The sequence below is a fragment of the Mobula hypostoma genome, chromosome 3 (assembly GCF_963921235.1).
Source record: "Mobula hypostoma chromosome 3, sMobHyp1.1, whole genome shotgun sequence".
NCBI lineage: Eukaryota > Metazoa > Chordata > Chondrichthyes > Myliobatiformes > Myliobatidae > Mobula > Mobula hypostoma.
The window spans coordinates 80,697,102-80,717,211 of record NC_086099.1 but is presented as its reverse complement, the minus strand read 5'-3'; the positions used below and the strand labels follow the sequence as shown (position 1 = coordinate 80,717,211).

At 42.3% G+C, this 20,110-nt stretch overlaps 1 protein-coding gene across 5 annotated transcripts in view; it reads right to left on the bottom strand.

The window, feature by feature from the left end:
• LOC134344089 (protein sel-1 homolog 3-like) overlaps positions 1–20,110 on the bottom strand; it is a 129,011-nt gene that overhangs the window by 75,637 nt on the left and 33,264 nt on the right. For 4 of the 5 annotated variants that reach the window (XM_063043337.1, XM_063043332.1, XM_063043334.1 and 1 more), the window contains exon 1: positions 18,514–18,862. The exons of the other annotated variant lie outside the window; for it this stretch is intronic. In XM_063043337.1, coding sequence (XP_062899407.1) covers positions 18,514–18,600 — 87 coding nt within the window. In that variant the 5' untranslated portion in view covers positions 18,601–18,862. Of the gene's footprint in view, positions 1–18,513; positions 18,863–20,110 lie in introns of those variants that run through there. 5 annotated transcript variants of the gene reach the window in all.

The following is a 20,110-nucleotide window of genomic DNA, read 5'->3' as shown; positions in this document are numbered from 1 at the left end:
TCATGAGACCATGATTCCTGGATCTGAATTTTTCAGCCAGAGAAGAAATCCTTTCACATATACTTTTCAAGTCCACTAAAAGAAATATGTATTCCATTTTTCTAAACCCTGAGAGATATAGGACATTTCTCTTCATCGTTCTTCAGAATTCAGTCCAACAAATTCACATACCAACTAAGACAAGTATGAAGTTCTTTACATCAATTAGCTCACAATACTGTAGGTATATCCTCAACAAAGTCTAACAAAGGTACATTTACTTCCTCTGATTCCAGTGTATCAGCCCTGTATCCTCCAAATACCAACATTTATCAATCTCACAGCTTCCATAAGTATTCTGTTACACCATATTCGTTTCATATTTTCTTCTTTACGTGGTAGCTATTTGCATAGTTCACTGAACAATGCATGTCTAGTCACCCAACCAGTTTGTATATCAGTATAATCATTTTGCATCCAATTAATTTTGTATCATTAGTGCAATACAATCAGTCAGTGTTGTATATTATAAACAGCTGAAGCTCAAGGAGCAATTCTTGTTGTACTCCAATAGGTAAACTCAATCAAACTGAAAATGACATTTTTATTCACATCCTCTGTTTCCTAACTGATAACCACTTCGCTAGCAATGCTAATATATCACCACCAATTTCATGACCCCTCCCCCCCCCCCACCCACTCTTGTGTAAAAACAACCCTAGTGGAATATCTTGAATACCTTCTTAAAACCCAAATCCATTTATATACAATTTATATTCATTAATTTATTGTATGTATATATGTGTGTCTTTGTGTGTGCGCACGTGTGTGTGTGTGTGTGTGTGTGTGTGTGTGTGTGTGTGTGTGTGTGTGTGTGTATAACCATAGACATCTGTAGCATAGTAAATTTTAAATTGTCCTATTCAGGCCTAAAGACTTAATTGCTGTGGAAGATTTCTTACTCCTGTGGGATAACATCTTTCCTGACAAGGTGAGAATGTAAAACAATTTCAGGTTTTGGGGCCTCCATTGTGGTGGTTATAGGAGTTGACTCTGGGACATGTGGGCAAGTGGTTCTGACAACTCTGGACACCCAAGTACCCACTTTTGATCATCTTTCTAGTCCAGAACTGCTTGTCCAGGAGTGGAACATCAAACCACCTTATTTGAGGAGCCCTCAGTTTGTCTCGGGTGTTTGTCCTGTAAACTCCTGAGACAGGGTTTGAGGAGATCCAAATGTGAACACAAGGGTCGACCCAGGAACAGCATAGCTGGTGAGCTTTTGGTTGTTGAGTGTGCTACATTGCGTTATCAATGAGGAAATTGGCGAGCTTCTGATTCAGTGTCGGTGTAGTGTGTTCTTCTGACATTGCTAACAATGCATGCTTTAGATTCTGGACATCCTTTCCACCAAGCTGTTTGAGGATGAGTGGTACAATGTATTTGTAATATGACTTAATTCATTAATTTTAAGGAATTACTGAATCTATTCAGCAACAACTGTGGTGGTATCCTCAACAGTGCACGGACAGCCGCTCGATCTGCTGAGCTATCACAGGTCACCAGACAAATCTTCGAGCCAATGTTTTCATTTTGATCAGATGACCGGCATGTAGCTCCTCCAATACTTTAGCTCTCAGCTTGGAAGTAAAACATCTTTCAATCCCCAAATAAAGCAACCCCCTTCAAGGGCAAGTTCATCCAAGGGCTGGTATAAATGGGGAACTGGAACTTCTTTTGCAAAGTCCAGCCATTATGGGTGTCCATGTAGACCTGAGACTGTGTGTGTGTGTGTGTGTGTGGCGTCTTTTCTGGTTTCCCTTTGGATTACCTCTACCATAATAGGGGCGTTCAATTGGCATTAAGGAGAATACATCAAAAGGAGTGTCCTCTTTTGTAAATATTTCAGGTATTTCCTTTTCCATGGGTAAATGGGACAACCCTTCAGCATTTCCATGATTAGTTGTCCTCTTCAATTCGACCTTGTAATTGTGTCCTCCAGGAAACAGAGCCCATCCCTGCATTTGAGCTGCTGCTGTTAGTTGAACACCCTTCTGTGCATTGAGAATGGACACCAGTGGTTGATGATCAGTAATGAGAGTAAACTCTCTCCCATACAAGTACTGCATGCCAAACCAGACTCAAGGCCTATCTGTGCATAATTTTGCTCTGCAGCAGTGAGGGAATGTGATGCAAAGGCTGTGGGTGTTCACTTTCATTGCTTATAACTTGTGATATGACTACACCTAAACCATAAGGCGAGGCGTCACAGGCAAGCTTCACTGGATGATGTGGATCATAATGTGTGAGTACATTGTCTGACCATTTACTTTGCTTTTTGAAAAGCCACCTCACACTGCTTTGTCCATTGCCATTTCTTCCTGAACTGTAGTAATGAGTTCAAGGGGTGGAACACAGGAGCCAGATTAGGCAGGAATATGTTATAGTAATTGACAAATCCTAAAAAGGACTGCAACTGTGACACACACTTTGGTCTTAGGGCATTCACCATTACTTGAATTTTCTCAGCCCACTTGTGTAAATCTTGTCCACCAATGGTGTATCCACAGTAAGTGATGTTAGGTTCACACTTGTCATATTGTGCTCTGAACCCATAATCTTCTAATCTTTTTAACACTGTCTTGAGAATTTGGAAATGATCCTTGTCATCCTTACTGGTAACTTGGCAACTTTGCAGTGCTTGGTCCATAGCTTTCTGCCAGAGTGCAGATGCTACTCCAAAAATAAGACTGTTATGGCGATAAAGCCCTTTGTGTTTATGTTGGGAAACTCCTTGGACTCTTCTTCCATCTCCATCTGTAGGTAGGCCTCTTCTATGTCCACTTTGCTGAAGTGTTTGCAAAAATATCCTCTATCCTGGGCAGGGGGCATAAACCTACTTTCAGTACTTGTTGATGTTGACCTTAAAATCACCACAGATCCTGGCAGACTCTTCTTGGCAACTGGGATGACTGGTGTTGCCCATAGGCTCCTCTCCACCTCAGAAAGAATTCCTTCAGCCCCCACGCAATCTAGCTCACTGGCTACTTTATCACAGATAGTATAAGGAACCGGATGGACTTTGTAAAACTTTGGTGTGGGATTTTCACTTAATACTATTTTACCCTTGACATGTCTGAGTTTTCCAATGCCATCCTTGAACACTGCCATGACATCATCATGTATCCTCCCTAACTTGCTTTCGTTGATTCTATTGCAGGGGATGTGGCATGCAAATGGCGGCCGGATTTCCAGTGAAAGTGCAGTTGTCTCAGCCAATCACCAACCCTGCAATGCTGCTCCTCCTTTGTTTAGCAAATACAAGCCCAGTGTAGCTTGTTGGTTGTTGTATGTCACTGTTTTGAATGCCACTCCCATAGGAGTTATCTTTTCTCCAATATAAGTCCTCAGTTGGATATCTCCTGGCTTCAGTTCAGGATCTTTGAAATGTCATTCAAATTAATTCTGTGGAATGACGGAAACAGATGAGCCAGTGTCCAAATCCATTTTAATTAATTTGCTGTTCACTTCTGGTGTAAGCCATATTGCTTGTCTCTTGTTAATTTCCACACAGCAAGCTTGTCATCAAAGCCATAAATTCTATTGTCCAAATCATCGACATATAACGTAAAAAGAAGTGGTCTCAACACCGATCCATGCATAACACCACCAGTCACAGGCAGCCAATCAGAAAAGACTCCCTTTCTTCCCACTCTTTGCCTCCTGCCAATCAGCCAATGCTCTATTTATGCTAGTATCATTTCTGTAATACCATGGGCTCTTATCTTGCTCAGCACCCTCATGTACGGCACCTTGTCAAAAGCCTTCTGAAAATCCAAGTATACAACATCCACTAATTTTGCTTTGTCTAACCTGCTTGTTACTTTCTCAAAGATTTCCAACAGATTTGGCAGGCAAGATATTCCATTTAAGAAACCATGCTGACGTTAGCCTATTTTATCATGTGCCTCCAAGAACCCCAAAACCACATTCTTAACAATTGACTCCAACATCTTCCCAACCACTGAGGGCAGGTTAACTGGCCTATGATTTCCCTTCTTCTGCCTCTCTCCCTTCTTGAAGAGTAGAGTGGTATTTGCAATTTTCCAGTCCTCTGGCAACATGCCAGAATCTATTGATTCTTGAAAGACCATTACTAATGCCTCCACTATCTTTTCAGCTACCTCTTTCAAAACACTGGAAGACCTTTCAGCTTCCCAAGTATCTTCTCCCTAGCAACTGCACTCACTTCTGCCCCCTGACACTCTTGAACTTCCTGCTTACTGATAGTGTCTTCCACAGTGAAGATTGATGCAAAATACTTATTAAGTTTGTCTGCCATTTCTTTTTTCCCCTTTACTACCTTTCCAGCATCATTTCCCAGAGGTCCAATATCCACTCTTGCCTCTCTTTTACTCTTTATATATCTGAAAAATAACTTTCGGTATCCTCTCTGATATTATTGGCTAGCTTACTTTCATATTTCATTTATTCCCACCTTACGGCTTTTTAATTGCCTTCCTTTGGGGTTTAGAAGTTTCCAAATACACTAACATCCAAATAATTTTGCTCGAGCATATGCCCTCTCTTTGGCTTTTACGTTGGCTTTGACTTCCCTTGTCAGCTATTGTTGCTTCATCATGACTTTAGAATATTTCTTCTTCTTTGGGGTGTTGCTATTTTCTGCCTTCCAAACTACTGCCAGAAACTCCAGTCATTGCTGCTCTGCTGTCATTCCTGCTACTGTCCCCTTCCAATCAATTTTTGCCAGCTCTTCTTTCAGGCCTCTTTAATTCCCTTTACTCTACTGTAATAGTGATACATCTGACTTTAGCTTCTCCCTCTCAAATTGCAGGTCATTATCTCCTAAGTGTTCCTTTACCTTAAGCTCCCCAATCAAATCCTGTTCATTACAGAATACTCAATCCAGAATAGCTGATCCCCCAGTGGGCTCAACCACAAGTTGCTCTAAAAAGCCATCTCGCAGGCATTCTACAAATTCTCTCTTGGGATCTAAAATCAGCTGCACCTGATTTCCCCAATCTACCTGCATATTGAAATCCCAGATGACTTTCATAATTTTGCCCCTTTGACATGCATTTTCTATCTCCCATTGTAATTTATAGCCCACTTCCTTACTACTGTTTGGAGGCCTGTGTATAACTTTCATCAGGGTCATTTTACCCTTGCAGTATCTTAACTCTACCCACAATGATTCTGCACCTTCCAATCCTATGTCACCACTTCCTAAGGATCTGATTTCATTTTTTACCAACAGAGCACCCCTCTGCCTACCTGCCTGACCTTTTTATACAATGCGTACCCTTGGATATTAAGCTCCCAACTATAATCTTCTTTCAGCAATGACAGTGATGCCCACAATGTCATAACTGCCAATCTCTAACTGCGCTCAGAATCATCTACCTTATTTCATATATGGTGGGCATTCAAATATAACACCTGTATTCGATTTTTCCCCCGTTACACTGTAACTCATCCATTGACTGCAATTTTGCCCTATCATCTGCTTGTCTCACTACACACTGCCTCTGCTTTTATCCCAACTGCTGCATCCTCAGCCCCATCTCCCTGTTTCCCATCTCCCAGCCAAATTAGTTTAAACCCTTCCCCACAGTTCTAGCAAACCTGCTGGCAAGAATATTAATCACCCTTGGGTTCAGGTGTAACCCAACCCTTTTATACCTTCCCAAGAAAAGATCCCAATGATCCAGAAATATGAAACCCTGGCCCTCAGCCATACATTCATCTGCCAAATTATTTTATTTTATCTCTCACTTGCGCGTGGCACAGGCAGCAGTCCAAAGATTACTGCCCTGGAGGTCCTGCTTTTCAGCTTTTTACCTAGCTCCCTAAATTCTCTCCAGGATCTCCTCGCTTTTCCTATCTATGTCATTGGTGTCAATATGTACAAAGACTTCTGGCTGCTCACCCTCTCCCTTCAGAATGCCATAGACCCAATCCTGACCCTAGCACCTGGGAGGCAACCTACCTTCTAAGTGTCTCTATCATGACCACAGAATCTTGTGTCTACTGCTCTATGAAATCCATTATCACTACCACAGTCCTCTTTCCCCCCTTTTCTTCTGAGCCACAGCACCAGAATTAGTGCCAGAGACCCATTCATTGGAGTTCCCCCTGGGTAGGTCATTCCCCTCCACCAATAGTATCTAAAATGGTATACTTAATATTGGAGGAATGGCCACAGGAATACTCTGTACTGGCCACCCATTCCCTTTCTCTCTCCTGACAGTCACCCAGGTACATGCCTCCTGCAACTTAGAGGTGACTACTTCCCTGTAGCTCCTGTCTATCACTTCCTCAGTTTCCTGTAAGAGCTGAAGATCATTGAGCTACACCTCCAGTTCCTTAACATGGTCTCTGAGCAGCACCAGCTCGGTGCACTTCATGCAGGTGTGGTTATTTGGGAGGCTGGAGGCCTCCTAGAATTCCCACATCTCACACAAAGAATACAACACAGCTTCTGGAGCCATTCTTACTGCCCTAACTATGTACTAACAGATAAGGAATGAAGAATTAAGAAGGAGAAACTTATCAGATACTTACCTCGTCCAAGCCTGCTCTCACCAAAGCCACCCCATTCTAACACTAGCCCACTCACACATTGGCTGCTCCGCTTGTCCCTGCCTTATTTTTATTTGCCCTTGTTAATAAATCAGAATTTGATTGTGCCACCAGAAAATGCCAAGAGCCCACAAATGATCGTTATTAAATCTCACTTATGGACCTATGACTTGCCTTCTCTCTCTCTCCTAATTTGATTTCAAGGTTTTCTGCAAGTTTCACCCTTAAACCTGCATTGGTCTGGTGTATGTGAGCCCTTGCCACAATCATAACACAATTTATTCGGCCAGGCTGGTTTCTGTTTAAACATTTCAATTTTTTTTCATGATCAGTTTCATTCCTGACTGCAATTCAATTATGTCTCTGGCTGCTGTTTCCCTTGATACAGAGATATGAATTGCTCTTTTAAATGTGAGTTGTGCTTAATTTAGGATCCAATTTTAGTTTTCTTGTAAGATCGCTAAACAATCTCCTAATGCATCAATAAGCCCATTACCAAACTGACATTGCTCAGACAATCTCTTCAATTCAGCCATTTATGCTGAAATGGACTCCCCATTCTTTTGATCCCACTTATGAAACCTAAGCCGGCTGGTGGTGTAGTGGCATCAGCGCCGGACTTCGGAGAGAAGGCTCCCCAGTTCGAATCCAGCCAGCTCCCTTGCACGCTTTCCATTCATGTTGGGTTGAGTGTCGAGCTAACAACTCAGCCTTGTATAAATAAGAAAAGCCCTGCTAAAAAACGCCGTCATGATGGCGTTCTGATGACTCCACTCGGAGTTAAGGGCTTTCTTCTTATGAAACCTAAAGCATTCTGCAATCAACAATGGTTTCAGTTCTAAATGTTCCTGCATCACTCTCATGATATCAGCAAGGGTCATTTCTGCTGGCTTGGTTGGAGCAGTTCAACTTCTAAGCAAATTGTTCCCTTTACACCCAATACACTCAGTAAAACTGGTACTCACTTTTCAACAGCTATTTTTTTTGCTTCAAAATATTGCTCAATTTGCTCAGTATACAGATTAAGAGTTCGGCACAGACGAGAAGGGCCGAGATGGCCTGTTTCCGTGCTGTAATTGTTATATGGTTATAATATCCAGTAATCTCTTATGTAATCGAATATATCTATCTTTCTGATGTAGCCAAACATTTCTGCTTTTTTAAAAATTTATGACTATTATCACATAGTACTCACTATTTATGTACCCATGAATTTTGTCTTCATTTTCTGCCTTTAAAAAAACTCAATTGTCACTGTCCCTTCCTGAAGAAGCGTGTGCTACACTTTTTTAAAATCTCAAATATCTCACTGCACTTTTTTTCAAACTCAAACATCTCGCTGTGCTTCACCAGATAGTCGTCTCGGGTTGCCACTGTTATGTTTTGTAATTCCAAAACATCTAATTAATCAAAAGAAAAACATGGAGCTGGGAATAACTCTTAGTCCCATATATACTTGACTGAGGTGCGCTCTTATGCCATGGTGGGGTAACGATGGATGTCATTCACGTACTTCGAACATATAACCCGTAATAAATTATGTGAACAACAAAGAATGCTTAAACAAACAATATATTTACAACTTTACTCAAATATTACTGAAATATCAAATACTCAACACACCACACTCAGATTTTGATGGACTCCATTGAAAGTAATGGTAGATGCTGGAGAAAGTCATTTCTTTAAGTTTGTTACTTGCCAATTATCAGCCCCTACCTGAATGTAGACTAGTTTTTCTGCTTTATTGTGAATGGAACTAATTGCACTATCATGAATGGACACTACTACATTATGATGGGAGGAAGACCATTGATGAAGCCATGAAGCTATTAAAGATGTTTTGGGTGAGGCCACTGTTTAAAGAACCCCAATTATGAAGTTCTTGATCTTCATATAACCCAACCATCTGAATGCCAAGTATGAGTCCAGCCAGTGGTAACTTTCTCCTCCAATGCCATTCTTATCTCACATCTAGAATTCTGTTCTTTTGCCCCTGTTTGGACTAATACTGAGATGAAGTTTAGAGATAAGCAGTCCTGTGAAATCCAAACTGAGTATTGGTGAGTAGATTATTAATGATTGGGAGGCAAATAGCTGCTTTAAATTTATCCTGTTTTTCATGGTGAACATAATTGCCAATTTTCTACATTTCTGAATAGATGCCAGTGTTGTAAATGTACTAGAGCAGCTTGGCTAGAGACACAACTAGCTCCAGAGTGCAGGTCTTTGGATACTGTCTGTCCCATAATTGTTGTTGTATTCAGTGCTTCATATATTAATAGAGCTTAAAATCATCAAGAGCCAACAAATCAGTTCCAGTTGTTATGCTGACCTGAATCAGACATCTCCTTGCCTTCCTTTGACTACAATTTCTGAATTCCTCCTTTTAAGTTTTTTTAATCTGACTACTTCATTCCCTCTCTCAGCTTTCAATACTCTCTTCTCTCTTTTGAGCTGCTCCTTGTGAATATTAAAGAAAGGTTTACTCCTTTCCCCTGTTTCACTGAACTCTCCCAGTCACCAAAACCCTGAACTGTTCATTTGATACAATCAGTACTCCATGCTACTCAATCCAGTTTTGGAATAAGGCTACAAAGAGATCTGGAGTGAGTCATCTTGGCTCAAACCTCGCATCAGGTGATTAAGTGTCACTTGTTACCACTACTGGTAAAACCTTCCTTCACTTTGCATATGATTAGTAAGATAATAATTTGCTACGGTGATTTGGCCATGCTTGTTTATGAATAGGCATTTTTGGCCAAATTTCCACAATTGATTTCCACTGCCTTTTCTGTGGCACTCCCATGTTAGTTTCTACAAAAGATGAGAATGTAAATATTCTTGCAGCCTCTTTCTTTAGTTAGCTGTTTAATTGCGCTGCTCCACTCACAATTGATTATGACAGAACTGGAGAACTTAGATTTGATCCATTATCTGTAAAATCACTTACCTCTGTCTGCTGCATACTACTTTTATAAAATAGAACAGTACAGCACAGTACAGGCCCTTTGGCCCACAATGTTGTGCCAACCCTTAAACCCTGCCTCCCATATAACACCCCCCCCACCTTAAATTCCTCCATATACTTGTCTAGTAGTCTCTTAAATTTCACCAGTGTATCTGCCCCCACCACTGACTCAGGCAGTGCATTCCACGCACCAACCACTCTCTGAGTAAAAAACCTTCCTCTAATAACCTCCATGAACTTCCCACCCCTTACCTTAAGGCCATGTCCTCTTGTATTGAGCAGTGTTGCCCTGGGGAAGAGGTGCTGGCTGTCCACTCTATCTATTCCTCTTATTACCTTGTATACCTCTATCATGTCTCCTCTCATCCTCCTCCTCTTCAAAGAGTAAAGCCCTAGCTCCCTTAATCTCTGATCATAATGCATACTCTCTAAACCAGGCAGCATCCTGGTAAATCTCCTCTGTACCCTTTCCAATGCTTCCACATCCTTCCTATAGTGAGGCGACCAGAATTGGACACAGTATTCCAAGTGTGGCCTAACCAGAGTTTTATAGAGCTGCATCATTACCTCACGACTCTTAAACTCTATCCCTCAACTTATGAAAGGTAACACCCCATAAGCTTTCTTAACTACCCTATCTAACTGTGAGCCAACTTTCAGGGATCTGTGGACATGTACCCCCAGATCTCTCTGCTCCTCCACACTACCAAGTATCCTGCCATTTACATTGTACTCTGCCTTGGAGTTTGTCCTTCCAAAGTGTACCACCTCACACTTCTCCGGGTTGAACTCCATCTGCCACTTCTCAGCCCACTTCTGCATCCCATCAATGTCTCTCTGCAATCTTTGACAATCCTCTACACTATCCACAACACCACCAACCTTTGTGTTGTTGGCAAACTTGCCAACCCACCCTTCCACCCCCACATCCAGGTCGTTAATAAATATCACGAAAAGTAGAGGTCCTAGAACCGATCCTTGTGGGACATCACTTGTCACAAACCTCCATTTCAACTGTACTCCCTCCACCACGACCCTCTGCCTTCTGCAGGCAAGCCAATTCTGAATCCACCTGGCCAAACATCCCTGGATCCCATGCCTTCTGACTTTTTGAATAAGACTACCGTGTGGAACCTTGTCAAATGCCTTACTAAAATCCATGTAGATCACATCCAATGCACTACCCTCATCTATATGCCTGGTCACCTCCTTAAAGAACTCTATCAGGCTTGTTAGACACAATCTGCCCTTCACAAAAGCCATGCTGACTGTCCCTGATCAGACCATGATTCTCTGAATGCCCAGAGATCCTATCTCTAAGAATCTTTTCCAACAGCTTTCCCACCACAGACATAAGGCTCACTGGTCTATAATTATCCGGACTATCCCTACTACCTTTTTTGAACAAGGGGACAACATTCGCCTCCCTCCAATCCTCCAGTACCATTCCCGTGGACAACGAGGACATAAAGATCCTAGCAAAAAGGCTCAGCAATCTCTTCCCTCACCTTGTGGAGCAGCCTGGGGAATACTCTGTCAAGCCCCGGGGACTTATCCGTCCTAATGTACTTTAACAACTCCCACACCTCCTCTCCCTTAATATCAATATGCTCCAGAACATCAACCTCACTCATATTGTCTTCACCATCATCAAGTTCCCTCTCATTGGTGAATACCAAAGAGAAGTATTCATTGAGGACCTCGCTCACTTCCACAGCCTCCAGGCACATCTTCCCACTTTTATCTCTAATCGGTCCTACCTTCACTCCTGTCATCCTTTTGTACTTCACAATTGAAGAATGCCTTGGGTTTTCCTTTACCCTACTTGCTAAGGCCTTCTCATGCCCCCTTCTTGCTCTCCTCAGCCCCTTCTCAAGCTCCTTTCTTGCTGCCCTATATTCCTCAATAGACCCATCTGATCCTTGCTTCCTAAACCTCATGTATGCTGCCTTCTTCCACCTGACTAGATTTTCCACCTCACTTGTCACTGATGGTTCCTTCACCCCACCATTCTTCATCTTCCTCACCGGGACAAATTTATCCCTAACATCCTGCAAGAGATCCCTAAACATCAACCACATGTCCATAGTACATTTCCCTGCAAAAACATCATCCCAATTCACACCCGCAAGTTCTAGCCTTATAGCCTCATAATTTGCCCTTCCCCAATTAAAAATTTTCCTGTCCTCTCTGATTCTATCCTTTTCCATGATAATGTTAAAGGCCAGGGAGCAGTGGTCACTGTCCCCCAGATGATCATCCACTGAGAGATCTGTGACCTGACCCGGTTCATTACCTAATATTAGATCTAGTATGGCATTCCCCCAGTCGGCCTGTCAACATACTGTGACAGGAATCCGTCCTGGACACACTTAACAAACTCTGCCCTGTCCAAACCATCGGAACTAATCAGGTGCCAATCAATATTAGGGAAGTTAAAGTCACCCATGATAACAACCCTGTTATTTTTGCACCTTTCCAAAATCTGCCTCCCAATCTGCTCCTCAGTATCTCTGCTGCTACCAGGGGGCCTATAGAATACTCTCAATTGAGTAACTGCTCCCTTCCTTTTCCTGACTTCCACCCATACTGACTCAAAAGGGGATCCTGCTACATTACCCACCCTTTCTGTAGCTGTAATAGTATCTCTGGCCAGTAATGCCACACCTCCTCCCCTTTTGCCCCCTCTCTATCCCTTTTAAAGCACTGAAATCCAGGAATATTGAGAATCCATTCTGCTCTGGTGCCAGCTAAGTCTCTGTAATGGCCACTACATCATAATTCCATGTATGTATCCAAGCTCTCAGTTCATCACCTTTGTTCCTGATGCTTCTTGCATGAAAGTACACATACTTTAGCCCTTCTACCTTACTACTTTTACACCCTTTATTCTGCTTCTCTTTCCTCAAAGCCTCTTTATATGTTAGATCTGGCTTTACTCCATGCACTATACTTGTAGTTCTCTCATGACCTTTACCCTCCTCCACCTCACTGTCTGCTCTATCACTCTGGTTCCCCTCACCCTGCAAATCCAGTTTAAACCCCCCAGAGCAGCACTAGCAAACCTTCCCGCAAGGATGTTAGTCCCCCTCCAGATCAAGTGCAACCCGTCCTGTTGGAACAGGTCCCACCTTCCCTGGAACAAGGACCAATTGTCCAGAAACATGAAGCCCTCCCTCCTGCACCAACTCCTTAGCCACGTATTTAGCTGCATTATCTTCCTATTTCTAGCCTCACTAGCGCATGGCACGGGTAGCAATTCTGACATTGCAACCCTGTAGGTCCTGTCCTTCAACTTTGCACCTAACTCCTTAAACTCTCTTTGCAGGACCTCCTCCTTCTTCCTATACGTCATTGGTCCTTACATGGACCATGACATCTGGCTACTCTCCCTCCCTCTTGGGAATTCTGAGAACTTGATCCAAGATATCGCGGACCCTGGCACCAGGGAGGCAACAGACCGTCCGGGATTCTTGATCTCTCCCACAGAACCTCTTATTTGTCCCCCTAACTATCGAATCCCCTATCACTACTGCTCTCCTCTTTTCCCTCCTTTCCTTCTGAGCTGAGGGTCCAGTCTCGGTGCCAGAGACGCGACCACTGCAACTTGTCCCTGGTAGGTTGTCCCCACCAACAGTATCCAAAGCGGTATTCTTATTATTGATGGGAACGGCCACAGGGGTGCTCTGCTCATTCTGTCTAGAAACATAGAAGCATAGAAAATAGGTGCAGGAGTAGGCCGTTCAGCCCTTTGAGCCTGCACCGCCATTTATTATGATCATGGCTGATCATCCAACTCAGCACCCTACACCAGCCTTCCCTCCATACCCCCTGATCCCTGTAGCCACAAGGGCCATATCTAACTCCCTCTTAAATATAGCCAATGAACTGGCCTCAACTGTTTCCTGTGGCAGAGAATTCCACAGATTCACCACTCTCTGTGTGAAGAAGTTTTTCCTAATCTCGGTCCTAAAAGGCTTCCCCTTTATACTCAAACTGTGACCCCTCGTTCTGGACTTCCCCAACATTGGGAACAATCTTCCTGCATCTAGACTGTCCAATCCCTTTAGGATTTTATATGTTTCAATCAGATCCCCCCTCAATCTTCTAAATTCCAACGAGTACAAGCCCAGTTCATCCAGTCTTTCTTCATATGAAAGTCCTGCCATCCCAGGAATCAATCTGGTGAACCTTCTTTGTACTCCCTGTATGGCAAGGATGTCTTTCCTCAGATTAGGGGACCAAAACTGCACACAATACTCCAGGTGTGGTCTCACCAAGGCCTTGTACAACTGCAGTAGTACCTCCCTGCTCCTGTACTCAAATCCTCTTGCTATAAATGCCAGCATACCATTCGCCTTTTTCACCGCCTGCTGTACCTGCATGCCCACTTTCAATGACTGGTGTATAATGACACCCAGGTCTCGTTGCACCTCCCCTTTTCCTAATCGGCCACCATTCAGATAATAATCTGTTTTCCTATTTTTGCCACCAAAGTGGATAACTTCACATTTATCCACATTAAATTGCATCTGCCATGAATTTGCCCACTCACCCAACCTATCCAAGTCACCCTGCATCCTCTTAGCATCCTCCTCACAGCTAACACTGCCGCCCAGCTTCGTGTCATCCGCAAACTTGGAGATGCTGCATTTAATTCCCTCATCCAAGTCATTAATATATATTGTAAACAACTGGGGTCCCAGCACTGAGCCTTGCGGTACCCCACTAGTCACTGCCTGCCATTCTGAAAAGGTCCCATTTATTCCCACTCTTTGCTTCCTGTCTGCTAACCAATTCTCTATCCACATCAACACCTTACCCCCAATACCGTGTGCTTTAAGTTTGCACACTAATCTCCTGTGTGGGACCTTGTCAAAAGCCTTTTGAAAATCCAAATATACCACATCCATTGGTTCTCCCTTATCCACTCTACTAGTTACATCCTCAAAAAATTCTATGAGATTCGTCAGACATGATTTTCCTTTCACAAATCCATGCTGACTTTGTCCGATCATTTCACCGCTTTCCAAATGTGCTGTTATCACATCTTTTATAACTGACTCCAGCAGTTTCCCCACCACCGACGTTAGGCTAACGGGTCTATAATTCCCCGGTTTCTCTCTCCCTCCTTTTTTAAAAAGTGGGGTTACATTAGCCACCCTCCAATCCTCAGGAACTAGTCCAGAATCTAACGAGTTTTGAAAAATTATCACTAATGCATCCACTATTTCTTGGGCTACTTCCTTAAGCACTCTGGGATGCAGACCATCTGGCCCTGGGGATTTATCTGCCTTTAATTCCTTCAATTTACCCAACACCACTTCCCTACTAACATGTATTTCGCTCAGTTCCTCCATCTCACTGGACCCTCTGTCCCCTACTATTTCTGGAAGATTATTTATGTCCTCCTTAGTGAAGACAGAACCAAAGTAATTATTCAATTGGTCTGCCATGTCCTTGCTCCCCATAATCAATTCACCTGTTTCTGTCTGCAGGGGACCTACATTTGTCTTTACCAGTCTTTTCCTTTTTACATATCTATAAAAGCTTTTACAGTCAGTTTTTATGTTCCCTGCCAGTTTTCTCTCATAATCTTTTTTCCCCTTCCTAATTAAGCCCTTTGCCCTCCTCTGCTGAACTCTGATTTTCTCCCAGTCCTCAGGTGAGCCACTTTTTCTGGCTAATTTGTATGCTTCTTCTTTGGAATTGATACTATCCCTAATTTCTCGTCAGCCACGGGTGCACTACCTTCCTTGATTTATTCTTTTGCCAAACTGGGATGAACAATTGTTGTAGTTCATCCATGCAATCCTTAAATGCTATTCCCCTTCCCTCTCCTGACAGTCACCTGTCTCCTGACTTTTAGGGGTGACTATCTTCCTGAAACTCCTGTCTATTTCTGCCTCTGCCTCATGAATGATCCGAAGTTCATCCAGCTCCAGCTCCAGTTCCCTAACTCCATTTGTCAGGAGTTGCACCTTTTACAGGTGTAGTAATCAGGGACAATTGTGCTCACCCTGACTTCCCACATACTGCAAACGGAGCACTTGACTGCCCTAACTACTGCATCCATTACCTACTTCTAAGTTAATTAGATTAATTAAAGGAACTTACCTGGTCTTACCTCACTGGGAGCAGGCTCGTCCTCAGCCTCTGCTCATGGAAGCCTACCGAGCCAAAGCCTTCCTACTCTGTCTCCCACTACTCCGTCGCCCACTCCTATGATGCCCGCTCCATTAATTGCTCGCTTTTTAAACTCTCTCGCTGTTCTCACAGGCCGACCTTGACGTGCTTGCGCAGTCATGCCCCTTTCAAACTGCCGAAGAAATTTGCTGTTTAACATGCAAGTACTCCTAAGCTACTGCTGGAAGTCCCTGTACATTCTTCACTGAACAAGGATTGATCCACTGGTGTAAAATAATGACAGAATGAGGGATATTCAGACCATGAAGCTCCCTAATATGTTCTGCAACTATCACATTTGACATGATGATTGTGCCACACCATACAATAAAGTGTGTTTTCAAAGTTGGGACTTTTCCTCCACAGTAGTCATTCCTGCCAATTAATATAAGGGATCTGCAGCCCAAGAAGCAAGGTCAGACAGGTTTACATGTGTTAATCTATTTATCATTTTCTGTCAACCCAATTTGGATGCTACCACCTTCAGGCCTTAGGTCAATTGGCTAGCATTATTGTTACCACGACATTCTTTGTGATGGCCATTGAAGTTCTCTTCGTAAACTACTTCTTGTGACCTTGCGACTCTCAGGCTTCTTCCAAGTGTGATCCAAAGTGGAGAAGTACTGGTTGATTGGCTGAGACAGTGATAAGCAGCAGAAGCTTTCCTTGTTTGTTTTTGAGCAGATGCCATGACACTATAATGGGGTCTGGAGTCATTGTTGATGTTAAAGAGTCCCTCCCGCTAGTATTCTATTGTGCCACTGCCTCTGAAGGCCTATTCTACCACCAAGATAAAATGTACTCAAGGTTGGTTCCAAATGTCCCGGGCATTATAAATACAAATATGTCAGCTCTCCCAATTTAGATACTGGTCCCCAGATGACTACGCAAGTTTGACTAGGCTGAATGCTTAGTCAGTGTCAGGTGATCTATTTCATTATATTTTCATTATGTTTCAATGTAACAGTTGTGATAATAATTACTTGGGTTTTCTATTTCATTTTGGAGGGAAGATAAGAACCAACTACATTGCCATATGTCTGAAATCAAATATAGGATAGTGGATTTTCTTAACTCAATGATATTTGGGGACCAGATGGATTTTATGACGTCCTGATAGTTTAATGATGCCATTTCCAAGACTTGTTATTTTTAAAAATTCCATGCATTGTTTCTCCTTCACACTCCTGGTTACACCTTTAAGAAACTCCCTGAATTACTAACTATTACTCTACTTCCATAAACCCATGTTGGCTCTGCTTAAGCAATTATACTGTTTTCAAGTTGTTAATAAAACAGTACTAGTATTCTCCCACCCTCTAATATCATGTTAACTACCTTTGTTCTCCATTTTCTTTCTCCCTATTTTAAATTGAAAATGGTATTATCATTAATACCTTCCAAATTATTAAGTGTTTTAGAATCTAGGCAATCTTAGTAGATTAAAATTAATACATACATTCTATAGCTACATCATTAACAAAGTTTAGGATTTAAGCCACAAGGTTTAAGGCATTTATCATCTTTAAGCTCAATAGTGTTTTTCAGTATTAATATTATTTATTGTTCAACTCTTTATCCTCATTAGATTCCAATTCTCCATAATTTCTGACAGGACTATTTGCTTATATAGAGCATAAATGGGTCAAATGGCTTCTGTTGTTATTTTTAAACATTTCCAACAAAGTATAATCAAGGAATCAAAATTTGGCAGTTTGGAATTTACATAAAAGTCCACCCCCTCCTCTAGTAGTCTGCCATATGCTTTCTCCCACATCTCAGGAACTCAGTCATCATGGTACCATTCTGGACTCCATTCCATGGCCATTAACCATATTTTTCAAACATCAAATACAAGCCTTGGTTTTCTGTATGGCATGATTTATAAATTTTATACAGAAAATTAAAAAGATTCTTGGTACCCCACAGGGAGTTGAATCGATATTTGTGAGATTAAGATTATTCTGTACTAAATTATGCTGCAGATTGTGAGTGGCATTCACAAATCCATGATTGCCTTTTTCTTATTAAGTAATTATTAATGAAGTACATTGTCTGTACTTTCCAATGAGTTCTGGAGCATAGAAACATTTTTTCTATCATTTTGTTTCAGAATGAATGTGAAAGCCATGTATAGAATTTAGAACATATTATAAGCTCAGGAACAAGCCCTTCAGATCATAATGTGTGCGCCGAACACAGTACCAATTTAAACTAAATCTCCTCTGCCTGTACTTAACCAACCTTGCATATTCTTGTGCCTAATACCTATTCATAAAAAACTGTATCGGGAAAAGGAGAAAGCAACACAAATACAATCTCTTTCACAACAGGGAAGACCAAACAGAGATCAGACTGAAGCGCTGACAACTGTGAAGTTTCAGAATGAGGAGAATGAATGGAACATGGTGTTTGAATTTCTAACTCAATTTCAAAATCAACGTAATAGCATGAGAGAATGGGGAGATTACTTTTATTTTAACAGATTATAATGAGATAGAATGGCCTACCTAAACTGTACAGGAATATGAACCCAAAATAACTTTCCAGAACAACTTCTGGAAATAACTTTTGAAAGGAAAAGTGGGAAAATGGGAAAAAGGTGGATTAAACTTAGATACTTTTTCAAGCACGATGATTTAAAATATATCATTGTCACCACAAGAGCAGCACAAAAGAACAGGATACAGTTTATCTTCGAAGCACTTATGCAAATAATAATCTTGGCGTCAGCGTACCCTATGTACATACAGTACACGTTCAGTATCACTTACCAGCACGATTAACCATCCGAGGGAGTGCAGCCAGTGAGACATTCTCATTTCCTTGCAAGTGGCCATAGCGCACAATCTGGTCACCATCCCAACTTCCACTGCTTTGCATTTCCCATTTGTATTTTTTTCACTTCTTCCAATTGGATATTCTTTTAAGAATAGCCTGGTAAGTTAAGTGCTTAAACTATGTACAAATCATATCAGAAGTTCTAGAAAGGCACTTCAATTTTTTTTGCCAGTCTGGTGGTCGTTCTTACCTACTTGTGGTCCCACGTTTAGAACAAGGGGGGAAACCTAGCCAACAGGTAGGTGCAGTCTCACCTGGTGGCCACTATTGACTCAGCCTGAGTCGATCTGACAGACGTGGAACAGCAGCAGGTACTTCCGGGAGCTGCGCGGCCAATAAGAGTGTCTGCCACGGCGCAATCCAGGAAGATTCATCCGAGCGACTCCTGACAGAGCGAGTGACCCGCAAATGAAACAGAAGGGATTAAACCGCCTGCTAGCTAGCTCTGAGCTTTACAGTATGTGCGGGTGTTCCCTGAATTCGTCGTTGAGATAAATTCCCCCTTTCTTTTCTTTAAACCGGTAGATATGCGTGTACAGTATAGGAACTGGTATAAGCAAATAGTCATCGCCAAAATCTCGTGATTTTCTCCAAATGCGGTTTTGATTCTGTGCCAGAATGAAACTGTGCCACATGTTTTCCCTTTTCCCTATCCCAGCCCACTAGTCACGAAATTTATACCAAATGAATTCCTCAAAAGAACACAATAGGAGTCCAATCACAAATAAGAGGAAATCTGCAGATGCTGGCAATCCAAGAAACACACACAAAATGCTGGAGGAACTCAGTAAGCCAGGCAGCATCTATGGAAAAGAGTACAGCCGACGTTTCAGGCCAAAACCCTTCAGCAGGAAATGCTGAGTCCCTCCAGCATTTTGTATGTGTTGGTAAGTTAAATAGGCACAAGATTCAGCCATCTGGCCCTTCGAGCCCGCTCCGCCATTCAATAAGATAGTCAGCTCCACCTAGCCGCCTTTTCTCCAGAACATTTAATTCCTCTGCTATGCAAAAATACATCTAATTGTGTCTCAGATATATTTAGAGGTAGCTTCTACCGCTTCCCTTGGCAGAGAGTTCTACAGATTTACTACTCTCTGGAAAAAAGAGTTTCTCCTTATCTCCTTCTTAAACCTATTTCCTTGAAACTTGGGCTGTGTCTAACTTACCAGTGGAAACCACTTCCCTGCTTTCTATCTCTGCAATTGGATCCTCGTCTTCCTAACCCGAAGACCACATCTGTGCAGATGGGAAACAACATCTGCACCTCTTTGACAATCAACACAGGTGCACCTCAGGACTGTGTGCTTAGCTCACTGCTCTACTCTCTCTATTCCTATGACTGTGTGGCTAGGCACAGCTCAAATGCCATCTATAAATTTGCTGATAACACAACTATTGTTGGCAGAATTTCAGATGGTGACACGAGGATGCACGGGAGTGAGATATATCAGCTAGTTGAGTGGTGTTGCACTCATTGTCAGTAAGAACAAAGAACTGATTGTGGACTTCAGACAGGATAAGAAGGGACCA